At 41.1% G+C, this 21,385-nt stretch overlaps 2 protein-coding genes across 4 annotated transcripts in view; one reads left to right on the top strand and one right to left on the bottom strand.

Annotated features, from left to right (window-relative positions):
• The window catches only part of atp1a3a (ATPase Na+/K+ transporting subunit alpha 3a), a 40,209-nt gene extending 38,554 nt beyond the window's left edge, over window positions 1–1,655 (top strand). For both annotated transcript variants that reach the window (XM_079258319.1, XM_079258320.1), the window contains exons 24-25: window positions 137–228; window positions 331–1,655. In XM_079258319.1, coding sequence (XP_079114445.1) covers window positions 137–228; window positions 331–359 — 121 coding nt within the window. In that variant the 3' untranslated portion in view covers window positions 360–1,655. The remainder of the gene's footprint in view (window positions 1–136; window positions 229–330) is intronic.
• A 10,489-nt stretch (window positions 1,656–12,144) lies between these two features.
• On the bottom strand, window positions 12,145–15,558 carry LOC306770348 (uncharacterized protein). Of its 2 annotated transcripts, none has more exons than XM_079259207.1 (4): window positions 15,329–15,558; window positions 15,044–15,205; window positions 13,949–14,052; window positions 12,145–13,325 (listed from the first exon to the last, which is right to left on the bottom strand). In XM_079259207.1, the coding sequence occupies exons 1-4, from the start codon at window positions 15,406–15,408 to the stop codon at window positions 13,213–13,215; spliced, it is 459 nt and encodes a 152-aa protein (XP_079115333.1). In that variant the 5' UTR covers window positions 15,409–15,558; the 3' UTR covers window positions 12,145–13,212. The 2 variants fall into 2 exon arrangements, with proteins under 2 accessions (XP_079115333.1, XP_079115334.1); XM_079259208.1 differs by having other exon boundaries at window positions 15,044–15,202.
• Between the last annotated feature and the right edge of the window lie 5,827 nt (window positions 15,559–21,385).

Here is a 21,385-nt window from a genome sequence, read left to right as displayed (position 1 = left end):
TTAAGTCAATCCCGAATTAAAAACCACCATGTAACCGCAGCGATTGGCAGCACAGTTTGCCTGCTTCTCCAGATTTCCATTGTGGAGGTCGCTTCGCCTCTCATGCTGTCCGTTCCTCCCACTTATTGTCTCCCAGGCCCAGCTGGTGGTTCTGTGCGTTCCCATACAGCTTCCTCATCTTTGTTTACGATGAGATCCGAAAACTCATCCTCCGCCGAAACCCTGGAGGTAAGATGGCAGAAAAACACGCGGGATGTCGTCGTGTCTGACCTGTGACATCATCCAAACCTGATTGGTCTTCTTCTTCTTCTTCTTCTTCTTTCTCTGCAGGCTGGGTGGAAAAAGAGACATACTATTAAATTATCAAAGCATCATTTTCTTCTTACCCCATCCCTCCCTGAACTCATCCTTCCTTCTCTATCTCCCTCTCTCTTTCTCCCCTATTCCCTCCATCTCTCTCTCCTCTCATCACTCAAAATGTACAAGAAAGCTATGTTTACTTCTCCTCCCTCCTCATCCATCCATTCCACCGTCTTCATTTCCTAATAAACAGAAAAAAAAAAAGCAAACGCCACGACGTCGAGAGGACCAATGACAGAGGAGGAGAGGGTGGGGTGGGAAAGGCTTGGAAACAACCCCCCTGTCCTCTCCATCCTTCTGTCCTCTTTCTTGTCTTTTCTATCCAAAGTCTCTACAGCACTAATCTGCCAGTAACACTGTTTGTGCCGATTCCGTCGGCTGCAGCCGCTCGTCGCGTTTTCAAATCTCTCGTCTGCGAGGAAGCCGATCCGAATCCCATCCCGAGAATAAAGATGCCGACCTGACTGTTCCAACACGGCAGCTCCCGTCGAGGCCACTGCAGCGGCTGGGTCGCGCCCAGATCCAGCTCTGTGATCACTGCCATTTCCCGTCATTCGCCCACAATGACTTTACTCCCCCCCCCTCTCTTTCTCCTTCTATCTACTCACTGCCAATCTTCTACTGCCGCTCCTCCTCTTCCTCAGAACCAGTCTTTAAACTGAACCGTTCGCTCACTCACTGATGCCCTCAGCCGGGTGGAAAAAGATCACCTCCTCTCCCTCCCTCCCTCCCCCCTCCTCCCCCGTGTTTTTCTGTCTTGTTTTCTAGACGACTGGGTGTTTTTTAAAAAACTAAATTGTGTGTTAAAGTTTTATGTTTCTGTTTTTTTAAGTTCAGAGTGGGTCTAAGAGCTGCTTGTTTTCATTCGGACATGAGAAAGCACACCGTCTCCTTATTCTTCGTCTCCTCCTCGCCTCTTTAACACCCCCCCTCCCCTCCCGATTCGCCTCCCCCACCGCCTCCTCACCCTGCCTGTCGATCTGTCCCTGTTCGTCTGTTTGTGAACACCGTGCAAACCCCTCCGTCTTTGTAAAACTTCCACCCAGTTTCACCTCCCACTTCCTCCTCCGACCCTTCCGCCCTCCCCTTCCCATCTACCTCCCCCCTCACCCAACCTCACCCCTGTTGGGAAAAAAAAACAATCTTTCTGTGTCCTAGGAAAAAGAGATTTCTCTCCAGTTTCATTATTTAACTCTGTGGAAATGTGGAGTAAGGCACTGTACCTTAACGTGTGAAACAGCAGCGGGGAAAAAAAACAAGAAAATGAAATAAAACAGAAGGATCTCTCTTTTTCAGCTTGGTCTCGACTTTGTTTTTGTGTCGACTCTTGTCGGAAAATGGAAATAAATTCTGTGATCAGCTCTTCCTGTCGAGCCATCTGTTGATGGAAATGTTTGACTCATTTAATCTCTGGTAATCTGTCGCAGCAGGTGAGGAAAAAAAGATAAACCAGGTAGAAACTAAGTTTCTGGTTTAAATATGTTGTTGATTTTTAGGTCAGGTTGAAATTAAAAAATCTAAAGAACTTTTTTTTTTTTCAAAGATTTGTTCAGTAGCAGGAGTTTTTCCTTCAAACTGGTAAGACTTTTTTATTGCTAGAAGCTACCTAGAACTATGTGATAAAAAGTTTCATGAAGAAGAAAACATGAAGAAAAGTTGTGTAATAGTTAGCAAACTGAACTTGATGTTCAAGGAAAACAGTGCCTCACTAGGTGCGTTTCCACTACACCTAGAATGGCTCAGAAACTAAATATCACAATAAAAAAAAAAAAAACTGCTAATGGAAACAACTACATTTAGAAAAAAGACTAGAATATTGTTTAAAAGTTTTTAAGCTCTCATGAGGTGATTTTTCAGACCTTTCAAAATAGAAATATATATAATTATATACAAAATATATATAAAAATATATATAAATATATATAATTAATTTATATATATATATATAAAAAATATATATATATAAGTGTAATGGAAACACTTTTTTTTTTTTTTTTGCATTTACGTGTCCCTGGACGTGATATGGGGGGTCATGACCAAATGGCACAATGAACAAACAACACTAAATTTCAGAGTTTTAATAATAATTAAAAAAAAAAGGGGGAGAAAAGCTTCAAAAAGTCGTAGCAAATTGTCCACAGCAAGTACAATACCCCAAAATAACGCTACGTGGCTACTTTGCATAAACCACAATTCTTGTAAAATCTCATGAGATTTTGCGAGAACTGAGCGCTTAACACTGTTGAATGGAAACGTTTACAAAGCACAATTGTTTGTCAAATTAAAAATATCGCTTTTATTTTGCAAAAAAATGTAATGGAAACATGTTTCCATCCAACAGTCTTTAGCACTTATGCGTTATACACTGATTAATGGAAACAACTACAAATCGCAAGTCCAAAACATTTGTCAAAACTAACAAACAAACAGCTACCGTTTCCAAACTAAAGAGCGAACCTATTTTCCTCCTGGAGATCGATGTGTTTGACTTTCACTACACTGAAAATTTTAGTTTTAAAGGACCTTATGTAAGAATTACTTTCATCTAACGCTGAAATCTTGTATCGCATTCCTACAAATGGTGTATTCTAGCGCCTGAACACATATTACAACAGTGGCAGCCGATTTGTGACAAAAACTGATGAAACATTGTCACGGTAAATCCGGACTGAAAGCCGATGCGAAGGCGGTTTGAGCTCCATTTACTGCAACAACAAGCTGGTAACATGAACATCAACTTCTGTACCAGCCAGGTTGGTGTGTTTCAGCAGAAGCTGCTGTTACATTACCACGGTAACGGGTAATGCTAACAAGTTAGTTTTAGGCTCAGTTAGGCAGTACAGTTGAATGGCTCCTGCATTTTTGTAAATGGTACCTGAACAGATATTCCAGCTTGGCGAGGTAGTAACGCCTCGCTCACGGATCTTCGCCGCCACCGTCTCGATCAGTGTTTGGGAAAAGGCCTTTTTACTCCACATTGGTGCGATTTGTCCCTTACTGATGGCTGTAGTTTCAAGGTGGCAGACTTCCATGGCTTGTTCTTATCTGCTGACATGTATAAACATCTAAAATTCTTTGCGAACAAGAACGTGTTGGATTATTAGCAGAGGTCATAAACCAATGATAACACACATGTAAATACAGACATTTTGGCCTGTAAACGACAGAAAATGTTGCACACTATCCCTTTAATTACCGGTACAGGCAAACTGTTTATTAAACAAAACCGTATCCTTGATTTGGGTTACATTTGGCTGTCCAATCAGAAGAGGTGAGTTTTGAAGATGAGTGATTAGTGAGTCAACTAAACCTAGAATTGGCCAAAAACTAATATCACAATAAAAAAATTAAAAAAAACCGCTTATGGAAACACCTACATTTTGAAAAAAAGTCTTAAATATCACTGAAAAGTTTCTAAGCTCTCATGAGATGGACTGCGTATCTAATTGGCATTACCAGTAAGGTTAAGTTTAATCATTGCTTTAATATGAAGATAGAAGTATATAAAAACAATCAGAACATACATTTTTTTTTAACATTATAGTTCTATAAATTCAGGTTTTAAAGACTTTTAACAGGTAAAAAAAAATAAAGCATAAAATAAAAAAAAGAAATCCTGATTATTAAAAAGACAAATCAGCTGCAATTAAATTGGAGACCACTGATGGTCTAAGTAAAGACAAAAAACACTCATTAGTCATAACATCCTGAGCACCTGCTGAATACCAGGATGTCTGTGTAGATTGGAGTTACTTTCCACAAACATCAGATTGAAACTTCATGACTTTAAGGCTTTTATTTAGTTTTCAGTCTTTCTTCTTTTAGTCCTTTCTAATCATATTTTACGAAGCTTCCTGCTGTACAAGGCTGATGTGGACGACTTCTCCCATCCATCCATCTATCCATCCATTTTCTACCGTTTATCCGGGGTCGGGTCGCGGGGGCAGCAGCCTAAGCAGGGAAGCCCAGACTTCCCTCTCCCCAGCCACATTTGCCAACTCTGCGGGGGATCCCGAGGCGTTCCCAGGCCAGCCGAGAGATGTCCAGCGTGTCCTGGGTCTTCCACGGGGTCTCCTCCCAGAGGGACATCCACGGAACACCTCACCAGGGAGGTCCAGGAGGCATCCTGACCAGATGCCCGAGCCACCTCAACTGGTTCCTCTCGATGCGGAGGAGCAGCGGCTCTACTCTGATCTCCTCCTGGATGACCGAGCTCCTCACCCTATCTCTAAGGGAGAGCCCGGCCACCCTGCAGAGGAAACTCATTTCAGCCTCCTGTATACGAGATCTGGTTCTTTCGGTCACGACCCACAGCTCATGACCATAGGTGAGGGTAGGAACGTAGATCGACTGGTAAATCGAGAGCTTCACCTTCTGGCTCAGCTCCTTCTTCACCACAACAGACCGGCGCAGAGTCCGCATTACTGCAGACGCCGCACTGCTCTGTCTTTCGATCTCACGCTCCATCCTTCCCTCACTCGTGAACAAGACCCCGAGATATTTAAACTCCTCCATTTGAGGCAGGACCTGACCCCCGACCCGGAGAGGGCAATCCACCCTATTCCGGCTGAGGACCATGGTCTCAGATTTGGAGGTGCTGATTCTCATCCCAGCCGCTTCACACTCAGCTGCAAATCGTTCCTTGAGTCGGCACCTTATCGTGGTGGAGGGGTTTGTGTCCCGAGCACAAACCTAGCAGCTATGTTATCGGAGGCTTTATGCCCCTGGTAGGGTTATCCATGGCAAACAGGTGTCTGGGGGAGGGACCAGACTAAGTGCGGCCATTGGCGGAAATGTTCCCTTGCCCAGAGGCAGGTCAACTGGGCCCCCTCTGGAGCCAGACCTGGGAGTGGGAGCATCTGGTGGCCGGCCTGTCAGGTTGATCAAATAAATAAATTGATATGGATTAATAACAGACTAAATACTACTCAGCGGTTTGATAGGAACAGTGCAGGAATGACTGACATCTAGTGGTAAAGACGGGTATAGACATTAATTTAAACACCAAACACAGTTGTGAATGGACAGTGGCCGTCAGTGGCCAAAATTCTTCCAGACATAAACAGAGTTTTATCACTGAGTGGATCCAGCAGACTCAGGTGCTCACTGTCTTCTTCTGTTGTTCTTTCTTATCCCAAACAGTCCTCCAGCTCCTATCAAACAAAGCCAGTACTGCAGTTTTAAGGCCTATTCATGCTTGATGCAGAAGACGGATACACAGATGAATACGCAGGATATTTTTTTCCTTTTAGATCCGTCGTTTGACTCAGCAAACGAAGGAATACCACCGGCAGTAACGGGAGAAGTGCTGAGTGGGATAGATGACACACGAGCAATGAAAGGAACAAGCTGGAAAAGAGGAATAAGAAGAAAAACTATAAGACGACGAGGACGACTGGAGCGTTTGAAGCGACATGCCTCTGTGAACATGTCTGGCAGTTGCAAACAACTTTATAGCTAGCGGTGCATTTCCAGTTGTTGTCTGAAATGGATGTCAGAATCATAGACTTTATATAAAAGATGGGCGGAGCCTCCATGACGTCACCCATAGTTTTCTAAAGAGCTCATTGGGCGGTTCCTACCATCGCCATCATGGGCGCGTCACGCAAAGATGGGCAAAGAGGTGGAGCTGAGAGGGGGGCTGTGAGTCTGGGGGTTGATGATTGATATCTAGCAAATGTCTAACCGGTTTGTAGCTAAGAACTAACCTGGAGCTAACGTGACGCTAATGAGCTAACGGAGGTAAGTGTGAAGGAATGTATTTTCTGAACATGTCAACTGGACATTGAATAACTTTATCAGGCCACATTTTAAGTTCAGCTGTTAATTAGAAGTTTAATTTACAAGATGTTTCTAAATTTTTTTTGTTCTGAATTAATACAAAAGTGAATTAAAACAGTTACCAGGGGACGCCAGCAGGGGGAGATTGATTGTTGAGCTGTAAAGCGAGGCACACCGCTTCCTAGCTTCAGTTAAATACATGCAGGAGCCAAGGAAAGCTGGTGTCCGTGTATTTTATAACAAATTCTTCCCTTATCAGGGCTTTTACATAAGCAGGCTGAAACTAATTCATGCTGTTAATCAGCTAAAAACCACAGTTGTGTTATACTCTGCCTTCTTACAGCGGGAGGTCGGGTACCTGTCAATCAAAAGAACACGCTCCTAATTATGCTGAATTTGAGATTAAATTACTTCTAAACAGAGGAGATAGAAAAAATTCACTCCCACCCTACAGTTGTCATGAAGGTAAATCTGACCTTTTAAACCTAAAATGGATTTTTGTACCAGGCTGTAAACATGTTTATTTCTGCTGTAAACATGTTTATTTCTGCTGTGAAGTTGGTCTTTTTAACATGGGAGTCTATGGGGATTTGCTGTTTTGGAGCCCCTAGTGGATGAAGGGGGAACTGCAGTTTTAGGCTTCACTTTAAACTGCTGGAGATTGCCACTTGGTCAGAACGGAGAAATGAACTCTGACCTCAGCACTGACTGCTAGTGGATGAGCTCACTTAACTACAGCAACGTAACAGAGTCATGGTCAATGACTCTTAACCCTTCCATGCACAGTGGCCATATAGTGGACACCTATTTACAGGCTTTTTTCTTGCATCTTTATCAATGAGGATGGTATTTTTGTAAATAAACCACTTCAGTGGATATTAGTTAGTCATCTGTTTCCACTCACTGGAGAATAAATAAATATCTGATATATTTGAACATAATGTAATTACGCAAGTTTGGCTTTGCGATCAATAGGAAAAGAAAATTATAGGGCTTTACTTTATGGATTTCCATAATGTGATTTTATTTTATAAATATTTTATAGAATTCATTAAAATAAATCATAAGTCATGATAAATTCTAAATATAGATTTTTAAAAAAAGGTAAACAAAAAAAGAATCATTGCATATGTTTGTAGAGGTAAAATACTGTATTTAAAAAAAAAATTGCATTGTTTTTTATTAATTTATGGGTAAATGATGTATTGATTTCTTCTGCCATTGACCTTTAATTTTCTTACACCTTTAATGTGGCTTGTGAAGTCATGAAATTCATACAGAAGTCCGTTTATGTCAGAAATGTGCAAAAAGGCAAGTAAATATATTTTTTTAAAAAAGAGAACCTGACAAGTACCAAAGAGCAGGAATCCGGTCACCCTGATAAGTTATTTTATGCCCAAATACATTTAGTTTCTAGAGTTTATGTAAAAATCACTGAAAACGTGTTAATTTCCACTCTGTTCTATGCGTTTTATAATTTCCAGAGAATGAAGGAACTGGACACTTTGTTTGTTTTCCTCCATTTCAACACTTTCTATAAAATATTACATCCTTTCTGTGTGAACTTATTCATGATCCTCTGAATGTGAGCATCACCTGCAGAAATGGATATTCAGAGAAGCTGAGAGGAAAGCCAGCGTGCGCCCGGCGTTCATGCCACACTCGTGCATGTGAATGGATGAGCCTTTATATGTGTGTCCGTACACATGCACACTTGACTGAGTGCACTGCTGTTCGTGTTTCATGAATACTATTACAAGGCTCACAGAGCAAATGAGTGCCACTGCCCACTTGACACACACACCCTTGTAACCCAGGGATATAGGTCACCTCTTTTTGATAGCTTGTATCGTTCATTTCTGTTTGCTTTCAGGAGCTTCGTGGCCTCCGATGCCATCTCCTGCTGCTCGTCCGTCACTCTTAGACCTTATTTTCTTCTCCTGGAGTAATTAATCCTCTAAAATCTCATCTGTCTTTCACATTTTGCAGTATTTGCCGAGAAAAAAAAAAACAACTTATGGTCTCAAACTGGCAACTTTACAACTTTTTCCTCTTTAAGTGTGCAGCTGGGAAGCCTCTCCAGCTGAGCCCAATGCTGGCCCAAGCTTCTTCCCGTCCATTAGGAGCTACAGCTGGAGTTCAGGCCAGACCTTTCCTCTGGCCCTCAGCTGGAGCCTCATATCCTCCTGAGACAGACAGAGTGATGACAAATGAAGAAGTTAACATGACCTGTTGACCCGCAGTGTCTCCCAGTGATCTGGGGGGGAAACTTCGAAGTATCTGTCCTTCAAATGAAGACCTGCAGACCCAGAGTCCTCTCTCCGACGTGTCCGATGGGACACGGATGTCTCTGAATAACCTGAACTGTCTACGCCTTCCTTAGCTTCATTTCATCAGGTGTGCATGCAGAACAGCTGCACTGCTCCATCCAGGAAGTAGTCAGGATCAGGGCCGGATTAAAAATCCCCTGGGCCCAGAGTGTTCCAGGGGCCCCCATCCCCAGCACAACATTGTGAAAGTTGTGAATGATACACTATGAAACATTTCTAACATCTCCAATGGTACCAGTAGAAATGCACTGGACACTGGTGGAACTATCTGGCTTTTATGTACATTTTGTTTTATGTCCAAACTGCTGGTGTTTGCCCAACGTGGGCCCTTCATGGGCGTGGGCCTATAATGCCCGTTGGATAATCCGGCCTTGGTCAGGATCCACTCCTGCATCCTCTGAGTCTGGACTTTGGTCCTTCGGGGCCAAAGTCCAGCACTTGGTTTAAATAAAACAGCTCTGTTGAGCAAGCATGTTGACCAGTTTATCTGATTCAAGTTCTTCTGCAACAAAAAGTAACTCCCAAACCTGCAGAAAGCAACAGTTCTGAGTGGAAAATACCGGCAAGACTTCAGGTGTTGCTCTTCAGAGACTCCTCCGCAGCAATGATTTTACTTAAATGAAAAAACTTTTAATGAGCATCTTAACCAGGAAAAATCTGTTGTTGTGCAGCAGAATGAACTTCCTTAAAAGCAACAATAGTGTCACACTGAGTTTAAAAATGCCTCACTACACTTCCTCATGGCCCAATGTCAGCTCAGCAAGCCTCTGAAGGAGGAGGGAGTGGAGATAATGGAAGGATGGATGTCTTATTAAGCACATTTACCATCCAGAGCAGGACACAAGGTCACCTGTGTGATGTGAACTTTCCTTCTGATAATGATCTTTGACTTAAGGTTCTGCTGAAAACGTCTTCCCGACATCCTGCTCTGTTGGAAATGGAAGATAAATGTAGATCCCATCTCGGTGTCTTTCTCCGGCCCTCCTGTAGCTCTCAGGCTCGCTTACAGCTTCACATCCAGTTTGCATCCATGGCTGGTTGCTCTTTGTTTCCTCTTTCCTCTGCATGTTTGGGTTTCAGCCGCACACAGGAGCTGCACACCCTCGTGTGTGTGTGTGTGTGTGTGTGTGCCACTTGAATAGGAGCATCTATTCATACAAACACACACACACACACACACACAGAGGCAGGAACCCACGGACAAACATCTGTTAGAATATAAAGGAGAGGAGATGCCTCATAGCGCTGCAGCTCCACTCCACTCATGACACACACACACACACATCCTTTCTTATCCTCCATAACCACACACACACACACACACACACCCTCTCAATCTTCTACCTACTTACTCTCTCACCCCCCCCCCCCCCCCCCCCACCACTACCTCCACCTCTTTCCTCCAAATCACACACACACACACACACACACACCATCTCTCAATCTCCTACCCGATTACACCCGCACGCTAAAACCCCTTTTTGCACACCTCCCCGACACACATCCCCTACCTTCCCTAAAACCTTTTTTAGCTTCCTCTGACTCACACACACACACACACACACACACACACACACACGGAGGCTCTCTTTTTGTCAACCACTGCCCCCCTCCCTCCCCATCCTCCTCCCAGTAATCTGGCTGGCCCGTGGCCTCCTCTCTCTCGCTCCACTGTTCTGTGTGATAGAATATCGATCGGTTTGCCTCGGCTCGGCGTGGAGCAGGAGGAGGGGGCGGCTGTAGGGCTATAGGGGGAGTGTGTGCGTGTGTGTGTGAGTGTGTTTGTGTGTGTTGGAGGTGGTGGTAGTGGTCAGACATGCTCCAAGGTTGTTACCACAGCAACAGCAGGATGGGTCAGAGGGTTGCCATGGCGTCGAGGTCGCAGGGTCAGGGGGAGGGTCCTGGAGGGCTTGCGTTCTCTCGCTGTATGTATGTGTGTTTGTGTTAATAGGAAGAGTTGGGGGGGTGAGGTGTCCAGTCCAGCTATATTGGGTGTGTTAATAATGAATGGTGTTGTATGTGCTCTCTCTCTCTCTCTCTCTCGCCTCCATCTGTGCGTCTCTGTGTTTGTCGCAGCCGTATACGAAGCAGCACAACATCAGCTGCGCCTGCTTTATTTAGAAAACTTTCCATTTTGCAGCACTTCGGGCGCACAACACCGACGAGCCGTCCGCACCTGAGAAAGAACAGGAGACAGAAACTGGAGAATTTCTGTCAGTTCTCCATCTCTGAAACAAACATCAAAGAATCCTGTAGCTAAATAATGAGGCTGCAGAAGTGTTTCTTTGCATCTCTTCACTGGTTTTGTTTTTTTTTTTTTTAACCCTTCAAAATTCAAGCAAAGAAAACATTGTCATGTTTTATGTTCTTTTTTACCTGATTGACTGTGGGTGCTAATTAGCTTGTTAGCTGTAATCCGTCATCTTTCCACACATCAAGCTAATAATTAAATGAAAAAAAAAGCTTGATAAAAACGTTTTTTTACCATTTTTATTTTCCTTTGAATCTGATAAATTTTTTTTAACTTCATGACTGCAGATGCTAATTAGCTTGTTAGCCCTAATCCATCTCGTGACGTACCTTTCCTATCAAACTAAGAAATGAAATGAAGGGAAAAAAATCAAGATAAAACCTTTTTTCCATTTTTTTATTTTCCTTTAAAAAATAATAAGAATCTATGTTTTATATTCTTTCTTTGCCTGCCTGCGGATGCTAATTAGCTTGCTAGCTGTAATCCATTAGACACCTTCCCTATACAACTAAATAAATAAAAATAAATAAATAAATAAAATTAAATGAAATTTAGAAAAAAAAAAATAAGCAGGATTAAACTTTTTTATTTTCCTTTGGACAATAATAATTTTGTTTTTTGGCCTTTTTTTACCTGCCTGTCTTTAGATGCTAATTAGCTTGTTAGCCAAAATCCATCACATTTACACAACTTTCCCTACCAAACTAATAAATTAAGTTAAAGACAAAAAAAGCTAAATAAAAACTTTTTTTTTAGTTTTTTTTTAATTTTCCTTTGAAGATTTTTTTTTTTACCTACATAACTGCAGATGCTAATTAGCTTGTTAGCTGTAATCCATCTCATTACGTACCTTTCCTATCAAACTAAGAAATTAAATTAATTGAAATGAATTGAAAAAACTTGATAAAACAGTTTTTTTTCATTTATTACTTTCCTTTGGACAATAATAATCTATGTTTTATATTCTTTTCTTATCTGCCTGTCTGTGGATGCCAAGTAGCTTGTTAGCTGTAATCCGTCTCATTTACGCACTTTTCCTATCAAACTAATAAATTAAATTAACATTTTTTATTTTCATGTGGACAATAATAACATGAATCTATGTTTTATTTAACAAATGATGGCGATAACAGTTAAGAGTTAAATGATCTGAACCTGAAATCCTAACTGATAAACATTGAACACACCCCAGCAATGTGATCAATCCGGTTCTGGCTGGTTTGTTCCCACAAAATGGAATGAAATTAATTACAGTCGTTAAAAAAACATTGATCAGACGTGTAAACAAGTGGTTAAAGGATTTTTAAAAAGCAGGTTTATTTTGTTATTTACGTATCTTAAAATATAAGAACACAAATCTTAAAGCTTTATTTATTATACAAATTTATTATATAAATATTGTAAACAAATTTTTAACCCTGTCATGCATGCATCAATAAAACAGTATTTTACCTCCACGGTCACATAGAATACTTTGTTTATTCGTAATACTTTACTTTGTATTTGATTCATTTTCATGTATTCTATAAAATATATCATATATAAATTATGTCAAAAATTTAATAAAAATATCGCTGTATCATTTTTTTTTCTATTTTTATGACCAAGGCAAACTTGTGTGGATGCACTGTATGCATTCATGCTCATTTATATATTTATTTATTCTTCAGTGTATTGCATGATTCAGTAATGTCCACTGAAGTGGTTCATTTACAAATATACCATGGTCATTTATGATTATACAAAAAAAGCTTTATAATGGGTGTCCACCATAGTGAATTAAAAGGTTTTATAAATTGTATTAAAGTAAAATAACATTCATGCAAAAGCACAAATCTTGGCTTTTTATTAGATGAATGTTTGAATATTTCCACCGGAGGTGTTGAATTTAATCGTTTCTATGATGCACCGCAACGCAGATGTTGTTAATTCTGCATAATCGATTAGAAATAACGTGATCTGTAGTCGTAATGTTTGTTAATTTTCCTGCAGTTGAACAATTAAAGTTACATGTTTTTTATGTTTGTCATATTCAGGACCTTCAGATAATTTGTGGAATAATTATGCATAGAAAGGGACTTTGTGTGCAGAAATAAATACAAACGAGGATTTAACACATAGCGAAGCATCATAATACTTTATGGAATCGACTCAAATCATATTGATTTATTTTTATTTAACAAAATTCATTACATTTTTTTAAAAATTTGCTCTACCAACCAGCCGACACAGCAGGCTGTTAAAGGGTTAAAATCTCTGGTTCACTTGGTTCTGTTCATATTTTGACAATATATTCATGTAAGAGAACAAATCTGAATGTTTTTCTTGTTATTTAAATATTTTTGTAGTGTCAGAAAAGCTGAAGAACCTCTTTTCCAAATCCCACAAATCCGAGCAGACTTGGTCTGAATATTTATCTGCTGTATCAGCCTGAGAGCATCCAGTCACTTCTGCTTTCTGCCGCTGGTTCCACAGCAGAACATGGTTTCATTACACGTGCTGGATGAGACCAGACACCGTTTTCACTTCCACCTTCCACGGCGGTGACGAAGCAGTCATCCTCTTCTCGATCTTCATCAACAGCCTGACAACGAAGACGGCAGCTGCAGGACACAAAGAAAACCCTCAAACTTTTGCTGATTTCCAGCCGCATTCGGCTTCTATGTGCAGAGAACGCAGGACGCTTGAAGGGTTTTTGGCCGTTTTTCCCCCATCAGAAGTAAAAGTTGAAGGCAGAGGTGCTGCGTTTGATTAGGTTACACTGGTGGTAATGACATTTTGTCCACAGCCACAGCTTTTCAGCCCCACTGAGCTGAATTCTGCCCAACATAAGAGGGGGAAGCTTCAGTGTTAAAAAGAAGCGATAATGTCGCTGGACTGATGCTCAGAATACTAATTCACATCCAGCTCCACTTATCTGGTCTCAAGCACCTTAGTTCCTTAGATCCCCCTTTTTTTCAGATTTTAAGCCACTGGACCAAATAGGATCTTAAAGTCACAAGGCGTCCGTGCAAAGCCAATCTCTCAGCACCGCAGACCCCCCCCCCTCCTCCTCGCCACCACCACCCCTCCTGCATCCTGCATCACCACTGCAGGGTTATCAAACTGTCCTCGTGCAGCTTGGACGACCACATGCGTGACTGATTTAACATTTTGCTGCTGTTTGCTCACTTTAGGGGGGGGGGGGGAAGGGGGGGAGAGACACACAAGTTATAGTCTCACTCACTGAATACGAGTAAGAAGACGAACGTCCATCCCTGGTCCAACATGTAAAGCAGAAGAGCACCAGGCTTTCCCACAGTTTGCGTTAAAGATAGTTCGTAAAATATCCTGATGGGAAGAGAAGAAACAAACCACTTGGTGAATTTCTCAATAAACATGGGCAGGAACAGCCTGAGGAAGGTGATGGGAACTCTGTGCACGGAGCAAAGTTTGCCTTGGTGTGATTAATGTGCTCGCAGTGCGTCTGAAACAAGCAGCTGATTCATGGATGAGGATATCGACAGAAAATAAATCCACAATTTATCAGCTCCTCAATCTGAAGGGGTTTGGTGCATGTGTGCGCGCATGTGTGCGGTCTTTCTCCTTTTTTTTGTTATTGATTTGGAAAGAGTGTAGTTTAAACCAGGAAACTGTGGCGTTCTTTCTGGGCTAATCATTAACGGACAGCGTTATCATACTGAGAGTTTTTACAGTTCCATCGTTGTTCTCAGCTGATTTTACCTGGTTAAACAAAGGTGAAATAAAAATATTTACGTGAAAAACTTGAAATGTTTCCTTTCTGAGTGCATGTAGAGGCATTAATGAGAATAAGTAGAGGCCAAAACCCGATTTGTTAAAATTATTTAACCCTTTCAAGCATGATTTTGTAAAATCTGTGCTCCATATTTTCACTAAAGACGTGAACAGTGTTGCTTTTTTTTTTTTAACTTCTCTGCAGAAATAGTTCTATAATAAAGTTCCATAATTCTACTGGTCATGAGAATTTATTTGTACCGATAACATATTTATTGCGCAGAGGGGGTCAGTTGGGGGTGTTGGATGACTCACTGATGAGCCGGTGAGAGGGTGATTAAAAATGTCCCATCTTCTCTCATGCAGGTACATATTGTGCATGAACAGGTAACTGCTTAATTTTTCATTGACTTTTTGTGTCAAAGTTTTTGTTTTTCTTTAACTTCTTGTGTTTTAAATAATTTTTAGAAGCTCTTTGGGACATCTGTGTCATAAATTGATGCATTTTCTTATTTACAGCCACATTACTGCGAATAATGCTGATTCTGGGGAAAATAAAGAGGATCGAAACAATTGGATGTGTTACCTGATCACACAGAGGATGAGGATGAGGATGAAGAGGACCTGAAAGCGGACTGGGTCTTGTGAGACGTCCTGCCAGTTTGGCCAGTACCGACTGCAGTTCAGCCGTCTGGCCACTAGGCGCTGCTGTCGGCCGTTTGACCACCAGGGACTAAACCGGAACCTGCTGAAAAGGTGATTTTTAAATGTTTATTTGAACTAAAACTGCAAACAGGCGACAGTTTTTAGCCAGATTAAGTTTTTAATATTCCATTGTTTTCATGTTAATGTGTTTTATGCATTCACTAACCTGAAAACAACGTTCCTTGGTGTGTCATGTTGGACTTTTAACGCTCCCTCCGTGTTCATGCAGACCTCCACGTCCCCCATGTGGTCTCGTCTCGCAGCTCCTCAGAGCCTGGTGTGTCAGTGGACCTGCGGGATCTGGTTTCCTCACTGAGGCCAGGATTTTTTACCGTCTTCTCCAAGTTGCAGGAAGTTTCTGGGCTGAAGTGGGAGGAGGAACTATCTAACGTGTCTTCATCCGCAGCACAGCGCGGAAGTCACGTGGTTATGCAGCTGCAGATAGTTTCAATACTGAGCATCATTCATTTTCGGTGTTTTGGAAGCATTTTCTCAGGTAAGTGGTTAAAATGAGGACAGTTTTTGGCTTTGTGAGTCATTAGCTAAATATTCTGCAACAACTTTGTTATTTAATTGGGCCAGTTTCAGTTTATTAGTTGTGTAATTAACCACAATATTACCACTAACTGGTTATCTAAGAGCCGCCAGACTCTAGACATCACCAGTAAATCTGTTTTTCATCATAAATTTATTGCAGTTATCAGTTGTTCCCATGTAGAGGTTTTTGTTGGATTTTAGATCTATCCTTTGGTGATGGAGGTATTAGTTTGTCTGGTTTTAATTCCTGGTTGTAAACTGGACATTATAATATAAACTCCATACATAACTTTTTTTTTTTTCTAAGACTAATGAGGTTAATTTAGTTGGAGTTTTACATCCATGGAGGGACAAAGTCTCAGTAACAGCAGCATTAATGCAGAGACACCCTGGTCCTGCTGGATAAATCTGCATGTTATGAGTTTAAAAAATAAATTTGACAGCATGAATGTGTATTTACTGTTTTTCAGCGGATGTCAGAGCCTGGTGAACCTCCAGGTTTCCTCTGTCTGATGCAGCTGCTGCAGTTTTCCAGTCTTTTCCATCTTCTGCATCAACATGAAACACATAAATGTGTTGCTGCTCCAGTACAACCAGTCACATCCTCAGAAAGCTTCCCAGTTCCCCCCAGCAGCTCCACGTTGCTGTGATTACCTTCTCATCCAGTCTGCACACATTCTCCATCTCTGTGAGACTGTACAATAAAATTATACTGTATGAAAATCTTTTATTTTTTTTCTGTTAGATTGATTAGATTGATTGTTTAAGACACAATGAACTGATTTAATGTTATTAACCAGAAATATTTCAGATTAATTTAATATTTTTGTTAATATTTTACATTAGTTTTCTGGTTAGAACAACAAACAACAGGGTTACACGTGTATTTATTCAATTTACATAATGAAAAGTGAAATATGAATTATATAGTGACATAATAATGTGTTCTCTATAATTCATTAGATTAGATTAATAAGAATAATTTGTCTCAAAATGAATCCCAAGTCATTAATTAGAATAAATTATACATTCATCCCAAATCAGCATTTAAAGCATCTGCAGCCACTTGACCTTCAAATCATCAAAACATCTTTAAAATGATTTGTTGAGATCGTCTCTGCCATTCAGCTCATTTCCCATCTGAAACCAGTTAGAACAGACAGACTGACTGGTTTCCACTGCTGGAGCGTTTGGAGACGGTAAATCCTGGCCAGAGACAACAACATGGGTTCAGTTCTTGTATAGATGTGAAGGTAAGACCAAACAGGTGCTAACTCCGACACACTGTAGCAGGATAAGGTGTGGCATTAACTGTGTTTCACCTTGTAGAATAAAAGACACATTACAGGTGATGCAGTAACTTAAAAATAAACCTCCTCCCTCACCCACCCCTCCCATCTCCCCAGGGTAGAGCGGGTGGCTGCTCATCTCCAGCTCGGGTTCTCCACCAGAGTCCTGGGAGCTTGAAGGTCCTTCGCAGTATCTTCGCTGTTCCTAGGACTGATCTCTTCTGGACGGAGATGTCTGATGTCTCACCAGGTATCTGTTGGAGACACTTCTCCAGTGTGGGGGACACGGCCCCCAGTGCTCCCATCACTATGGGCACCACTGCTGCTTTCACCCTCCAGGCCTTCTCCAGGTCTTCCTTCAGGCCTTGGTACTTCTCCAGTTTCTCATGCTCCTTTTTCCTCATATTTCCATCATTGGGGATGGATCCATTGATCAGATGTATGTGTGTATATATATATATATATATAAATATATATATATATATATTTAAAATCACTAAATCTGTAAATCTGTGTATTTACTGGTGTGTTTACCATCTCGTTTCTGTTGACTATGATAAATTTAGTCTCTGCTGCTTCTTAAAATAAAGCTTTGATAAATTATATAGACGGTAATGTAATTAATACACATTATTGGATAATACTGAGGGAAAATTGACGTATTTGTGGTGCTTCCCGCCAGAACCCATTGAAATGGACAGACGGCGAACCATGTGACCTCACGTGTTGTAACTTATCCACAGATGTGCACATTTCAAGCCGTTTGTGCAGATTTCTCCTCAGCAACAGGCTGTTTGGTTCGTAAAATCATCCTGAATCCAACTTTCTATGGAACATTTATTTTTCATATTTTCACTCAAGTCCACCCAAAGTGTGATTTAATTGTAATTTTTTTTCCTCCATACAGAAAGTGTTGCTTATGTTTTTAAGATTAGCATGATGGAGAAAATAACCATTTATCACAGGTATGATGATACAGAAAACCATTTTTATCATGTTTTTTAAGTTTCTGGACAAAAACATGAATTTATATGAGTTTTAGTGACATTTTAAATCAAAATGTGTTGTTTTGAAAAGAGTTATTTTTCTTCTGACTGTTGGAAGAAGAAGCAGGGCAAATGAAGTTGGAAATAAAGCCTTCCAGCAGGTGATGGGGGGGGGGGTTAAAGCTGCAGCCAGTCACGTGCACCTCCAGCTGTGGCTCTTTGTTGCATGTCATTCTTCTTGTATGCTGCCTTCATGAAGGCATCATATCTCATTTAAATAGACTTAAAGATAAATAAAAACTCAGAAACTTGAAGCAGAAAACGAGATAAAATCATATGAAGTGTTGCTTTTAGACATTTTCTTATTTATCAGCAGACAGAATAAATGTGTTTGTGATAAAGTCGGTGTTTGCTCTGACTTCTTGCTACTCAGGTCTTTCTTCTTCTTCTTCTTCTTCTTCTTGCAGCTGGAGCCTGTTTTCTCCTTTAATGATGTCTCTGTGTTTTTCTTCTTCTATGACCTTAATATAACTTTTATTAGCTGGGAGAGAAATCAGTTTCCCAGATGCTGAAGCTCACTGGCTGCCATAAGCTGAGCCTCATCACCTGCTGCTGCTGTCCACACTCACAAAGACACACATACACACTTCATCCCCCATAACACCCCACCTCCTTTCAGGTTGCAGTCCCAACTCCATCACCATGGAAACAGCTAAGATGCTGAGTGCAGGGGAGGTACAGGATGTGAAGTTGGAGAAAGGACCTCTCTGAAGGACACATATAGATTAAAGGTGTGTTTTATTGGCGCTGCTGAATACACAAACCTGATTTGTCACCTTCAGAGGTCTGAATGCTTTCCTCCTGTTTTCCCCTCCAACACAAGTAGAAACCTTTTCTTCTTCTAATTCCTGCTTCACCTGGTCGCTCTGACACGACGCTTTCAGCTCGCTACAATAGAAGTCTCTATTTTGACCCCCAGCTGGAATCAAATGTCCTGAACATGTAGCTGCAGCAACGCTGTGGTTCGTCCATTGAGCAGCCCAGAGCTGTTCCTCCCCCCCAAACCCCCCTCCCCCCACCTCTGAAAAGCCAGATGGGCCGCAGCTCCTTTTATTCTCCAGGCCCGGTGCACGTGCCGAGGACACGGGGGCCTCACAGCGTTTAATTCACAAGCTTTAAACGCCTCCTTTTTAACCCCCTGCGACCAACAGCCCTCCTCCCTCCTTCCTCCCCTCCCCTCCGACGTCTTCCTCCCATCCTGGCTGTGGCCTCGTCCTCCTCTTCATCGTCTCCTCTTCAGCTGTCGTTTCCAAATGACTCCATTCTGACTAAATTTACACATAAAACTGTTGATTGATGCTAAAATGTTTCTTTTTTTATTATAAAGCTGAAGAAAATAATCTGCATCATAAATACTTTAAAACAGCTGATGAAAACTGAAATCTACAGTATTTTTATTTATTTATAAAACGCTTCATGTATGATTATTTAGACTAAGACAAGCTGACCAAAGCCTCAGAGACCCCACACCACCATGACCTTTCCATGAGTTGAGCTTCAAATGTCAAAACACCTTGATTTCTGATGGATAGATGAAATAAATAGATTGAAAAATGCACAAATATATCATTAAATAATTGTGCTAAAAATGAAAATACACACAAAAACTCAGTTTTTCCACCATGTCATGAAGTTTCATGTTCTCTTATTTAAACTTATTAAAACTGATTTAACTTGTTTAAACGTCTCATCTGCTGATTTTTACATGAAAAAGTGCAAATTAATCATCAAATTAATAAAAAACAAACTAAAAGGCATCCAGAATGATGGAAAATGATGTAAATTTCTACTTTTACAGTGCATGAAATGATCCAGTGGTGCTGGGGGGGTCCAGGGGGCCAGAAGGGCTCCGATGGCTCATTTAGCAGATTTATTTGGTGAATTTGATCATCAATCATGGAGAAAAACAGGTTAAAGTTTTTACAATCTATCCAACACATGAGGACAGTGGAGATGATGGTCCTCCTCCTCCTCCTCCTCCTCCTCCTCCTCCAGCTCAGGGAGGTGCAGGAAGGCTGCAGGAGTCGTGCTGAACTGCTGCCTGCAGGCTACTTTGACCTCCACCTCCTCCCCTCTGATGAAGCTGACAGGAAGATGCTGCAGCCTCCAGCCAAAGTGTCTTGACGTGCACGCGCGCGCCTCTTGATTGGCTGAACTGGGTTTAATGTGGTCAAACGGCGCGTGCTGGAGGGAGACATTTAAAGTGCAGCTCCTCCTCTTCCAGCAGGCCTGCAAGCGGGACTGTTGGCTGCCTGATCGTTATTGAACGTGCTGGGTGTTTACTGGGATTATACTGGTTAAAGTGGAAATAATGAGGTGGCTGATCTGGAGGCGGAGAGGGATCGATGAGCTCACCGAGTTAATTACGGCAAATCAATTAAAAAGAGGAGGTGTGTGTGTGTGTGTGTGTGTGTGTGTGCTGCGGGAGAAAACACACACACACACACACACACACACACACACAGAGGAGGACGTGAAGGCCTCCTTCAGTGAAACACAAAAAGCCAACCTGAGCTGCGTTTTCCTCCTGATCAGCTGCAGATTCTTCCTTCATCTTCTAGGCTCCTCCTGCACGCGCACATCAACGCAAATCCCCGCACTACGCGCGCGTGCGCAGGTCAAAGGGATCTGACCCGGCGCTCCAGGATCCCCTGATCCTTCTGATTCCTGATCAATAATCTGTTCAGGTTGATCACCTCTGAGCAAACCTGTGTGTCACGCGCTCAGCTCACCTGCAACATCTGCATTTCCACCAGCTGTTTCTGCACAGCTGGAAGCGCCAAACATTCACGTGTTTATTGAAATAAAAATGTCAAATTAAGCATCAAGTCCAATAAAAAATATGATTAAATAAATAAACTTTAAACTCCTGTAAAATCAGGGGATTTTTTTAAAATGTCTTTATTAATTCAGTAAAATAAAAAAATGCATTTAATGCGACTTTTTCTCCTCCTGATAACCTGATAAATAAGAGAAAAATAAAACATCCAGCGTGTTTAGCTTGCAAGATAAAAATCTTTGAATATTTAAATTAGCAGAAAAACGCGGATTTAAATATAAAAATTTTCCGTTTTTCACGCGCAAACATCGTTTCTTTTTGTCAAATATAAACAAAAACAAAAAGCTCTATTTTATGCCACAAATGCAAATTTAATTTTTTTATATGCAAATCAGCAACGAGGAGAGAAAAAATATTTAATGTTTCAAATTGTGATTAAAATGCTGAATGAGAGCACAGATCTCAGTTTGTTTATTAATGTATTTATATTGATGTATTGGTTTTGTTTTGTTGTTCATAATTTATCTAAAAGAGTTTATTTATCTGCCACAAAAATGTTTAAAACATCAAAT

The sequence above is a fragment of the Telmatherina bonti genome, assembly GCF_933228915.1.
Source record: "Telmatherina bonti genome assembly, chromosome: 19".
In the NCBI taxonomy this organism is placed as follows: Eukaryota; Metazoa; Chordata; class Actinopteri; order Atheriniformes; family Telmatherinidae; genus Telmatherina; species Telmatherina bonti.
This window is presented reverse-complemented; position numbering and strand designations above follow the sequence as displayed.

Bases quoted from the DNA above. Each gene is read 5' to 3' on its own strand.
- LOC306770348 (XM_079259207.1), bottom strand. From the start codon at position 15,408: ATGGGGGACGTGGAGGTCTGCATGAACACGGAGGGAGCGTTAAAAGTC. The intron at 15,206-15,328 runs GTTAGTGAATGC...TCACCTTTTCAG, and splicing joins CCAAGGAACGTTGTTTTCAG to CAGGTTCCGGTTTAGTCCCT. The intron at 14,053-15,043 runs GTAACACATCCA...TCTTCCCATCAG, and splicing joins CTCATCCTCTGTGTGATCAG to GATATTTTACGAACTATCTT.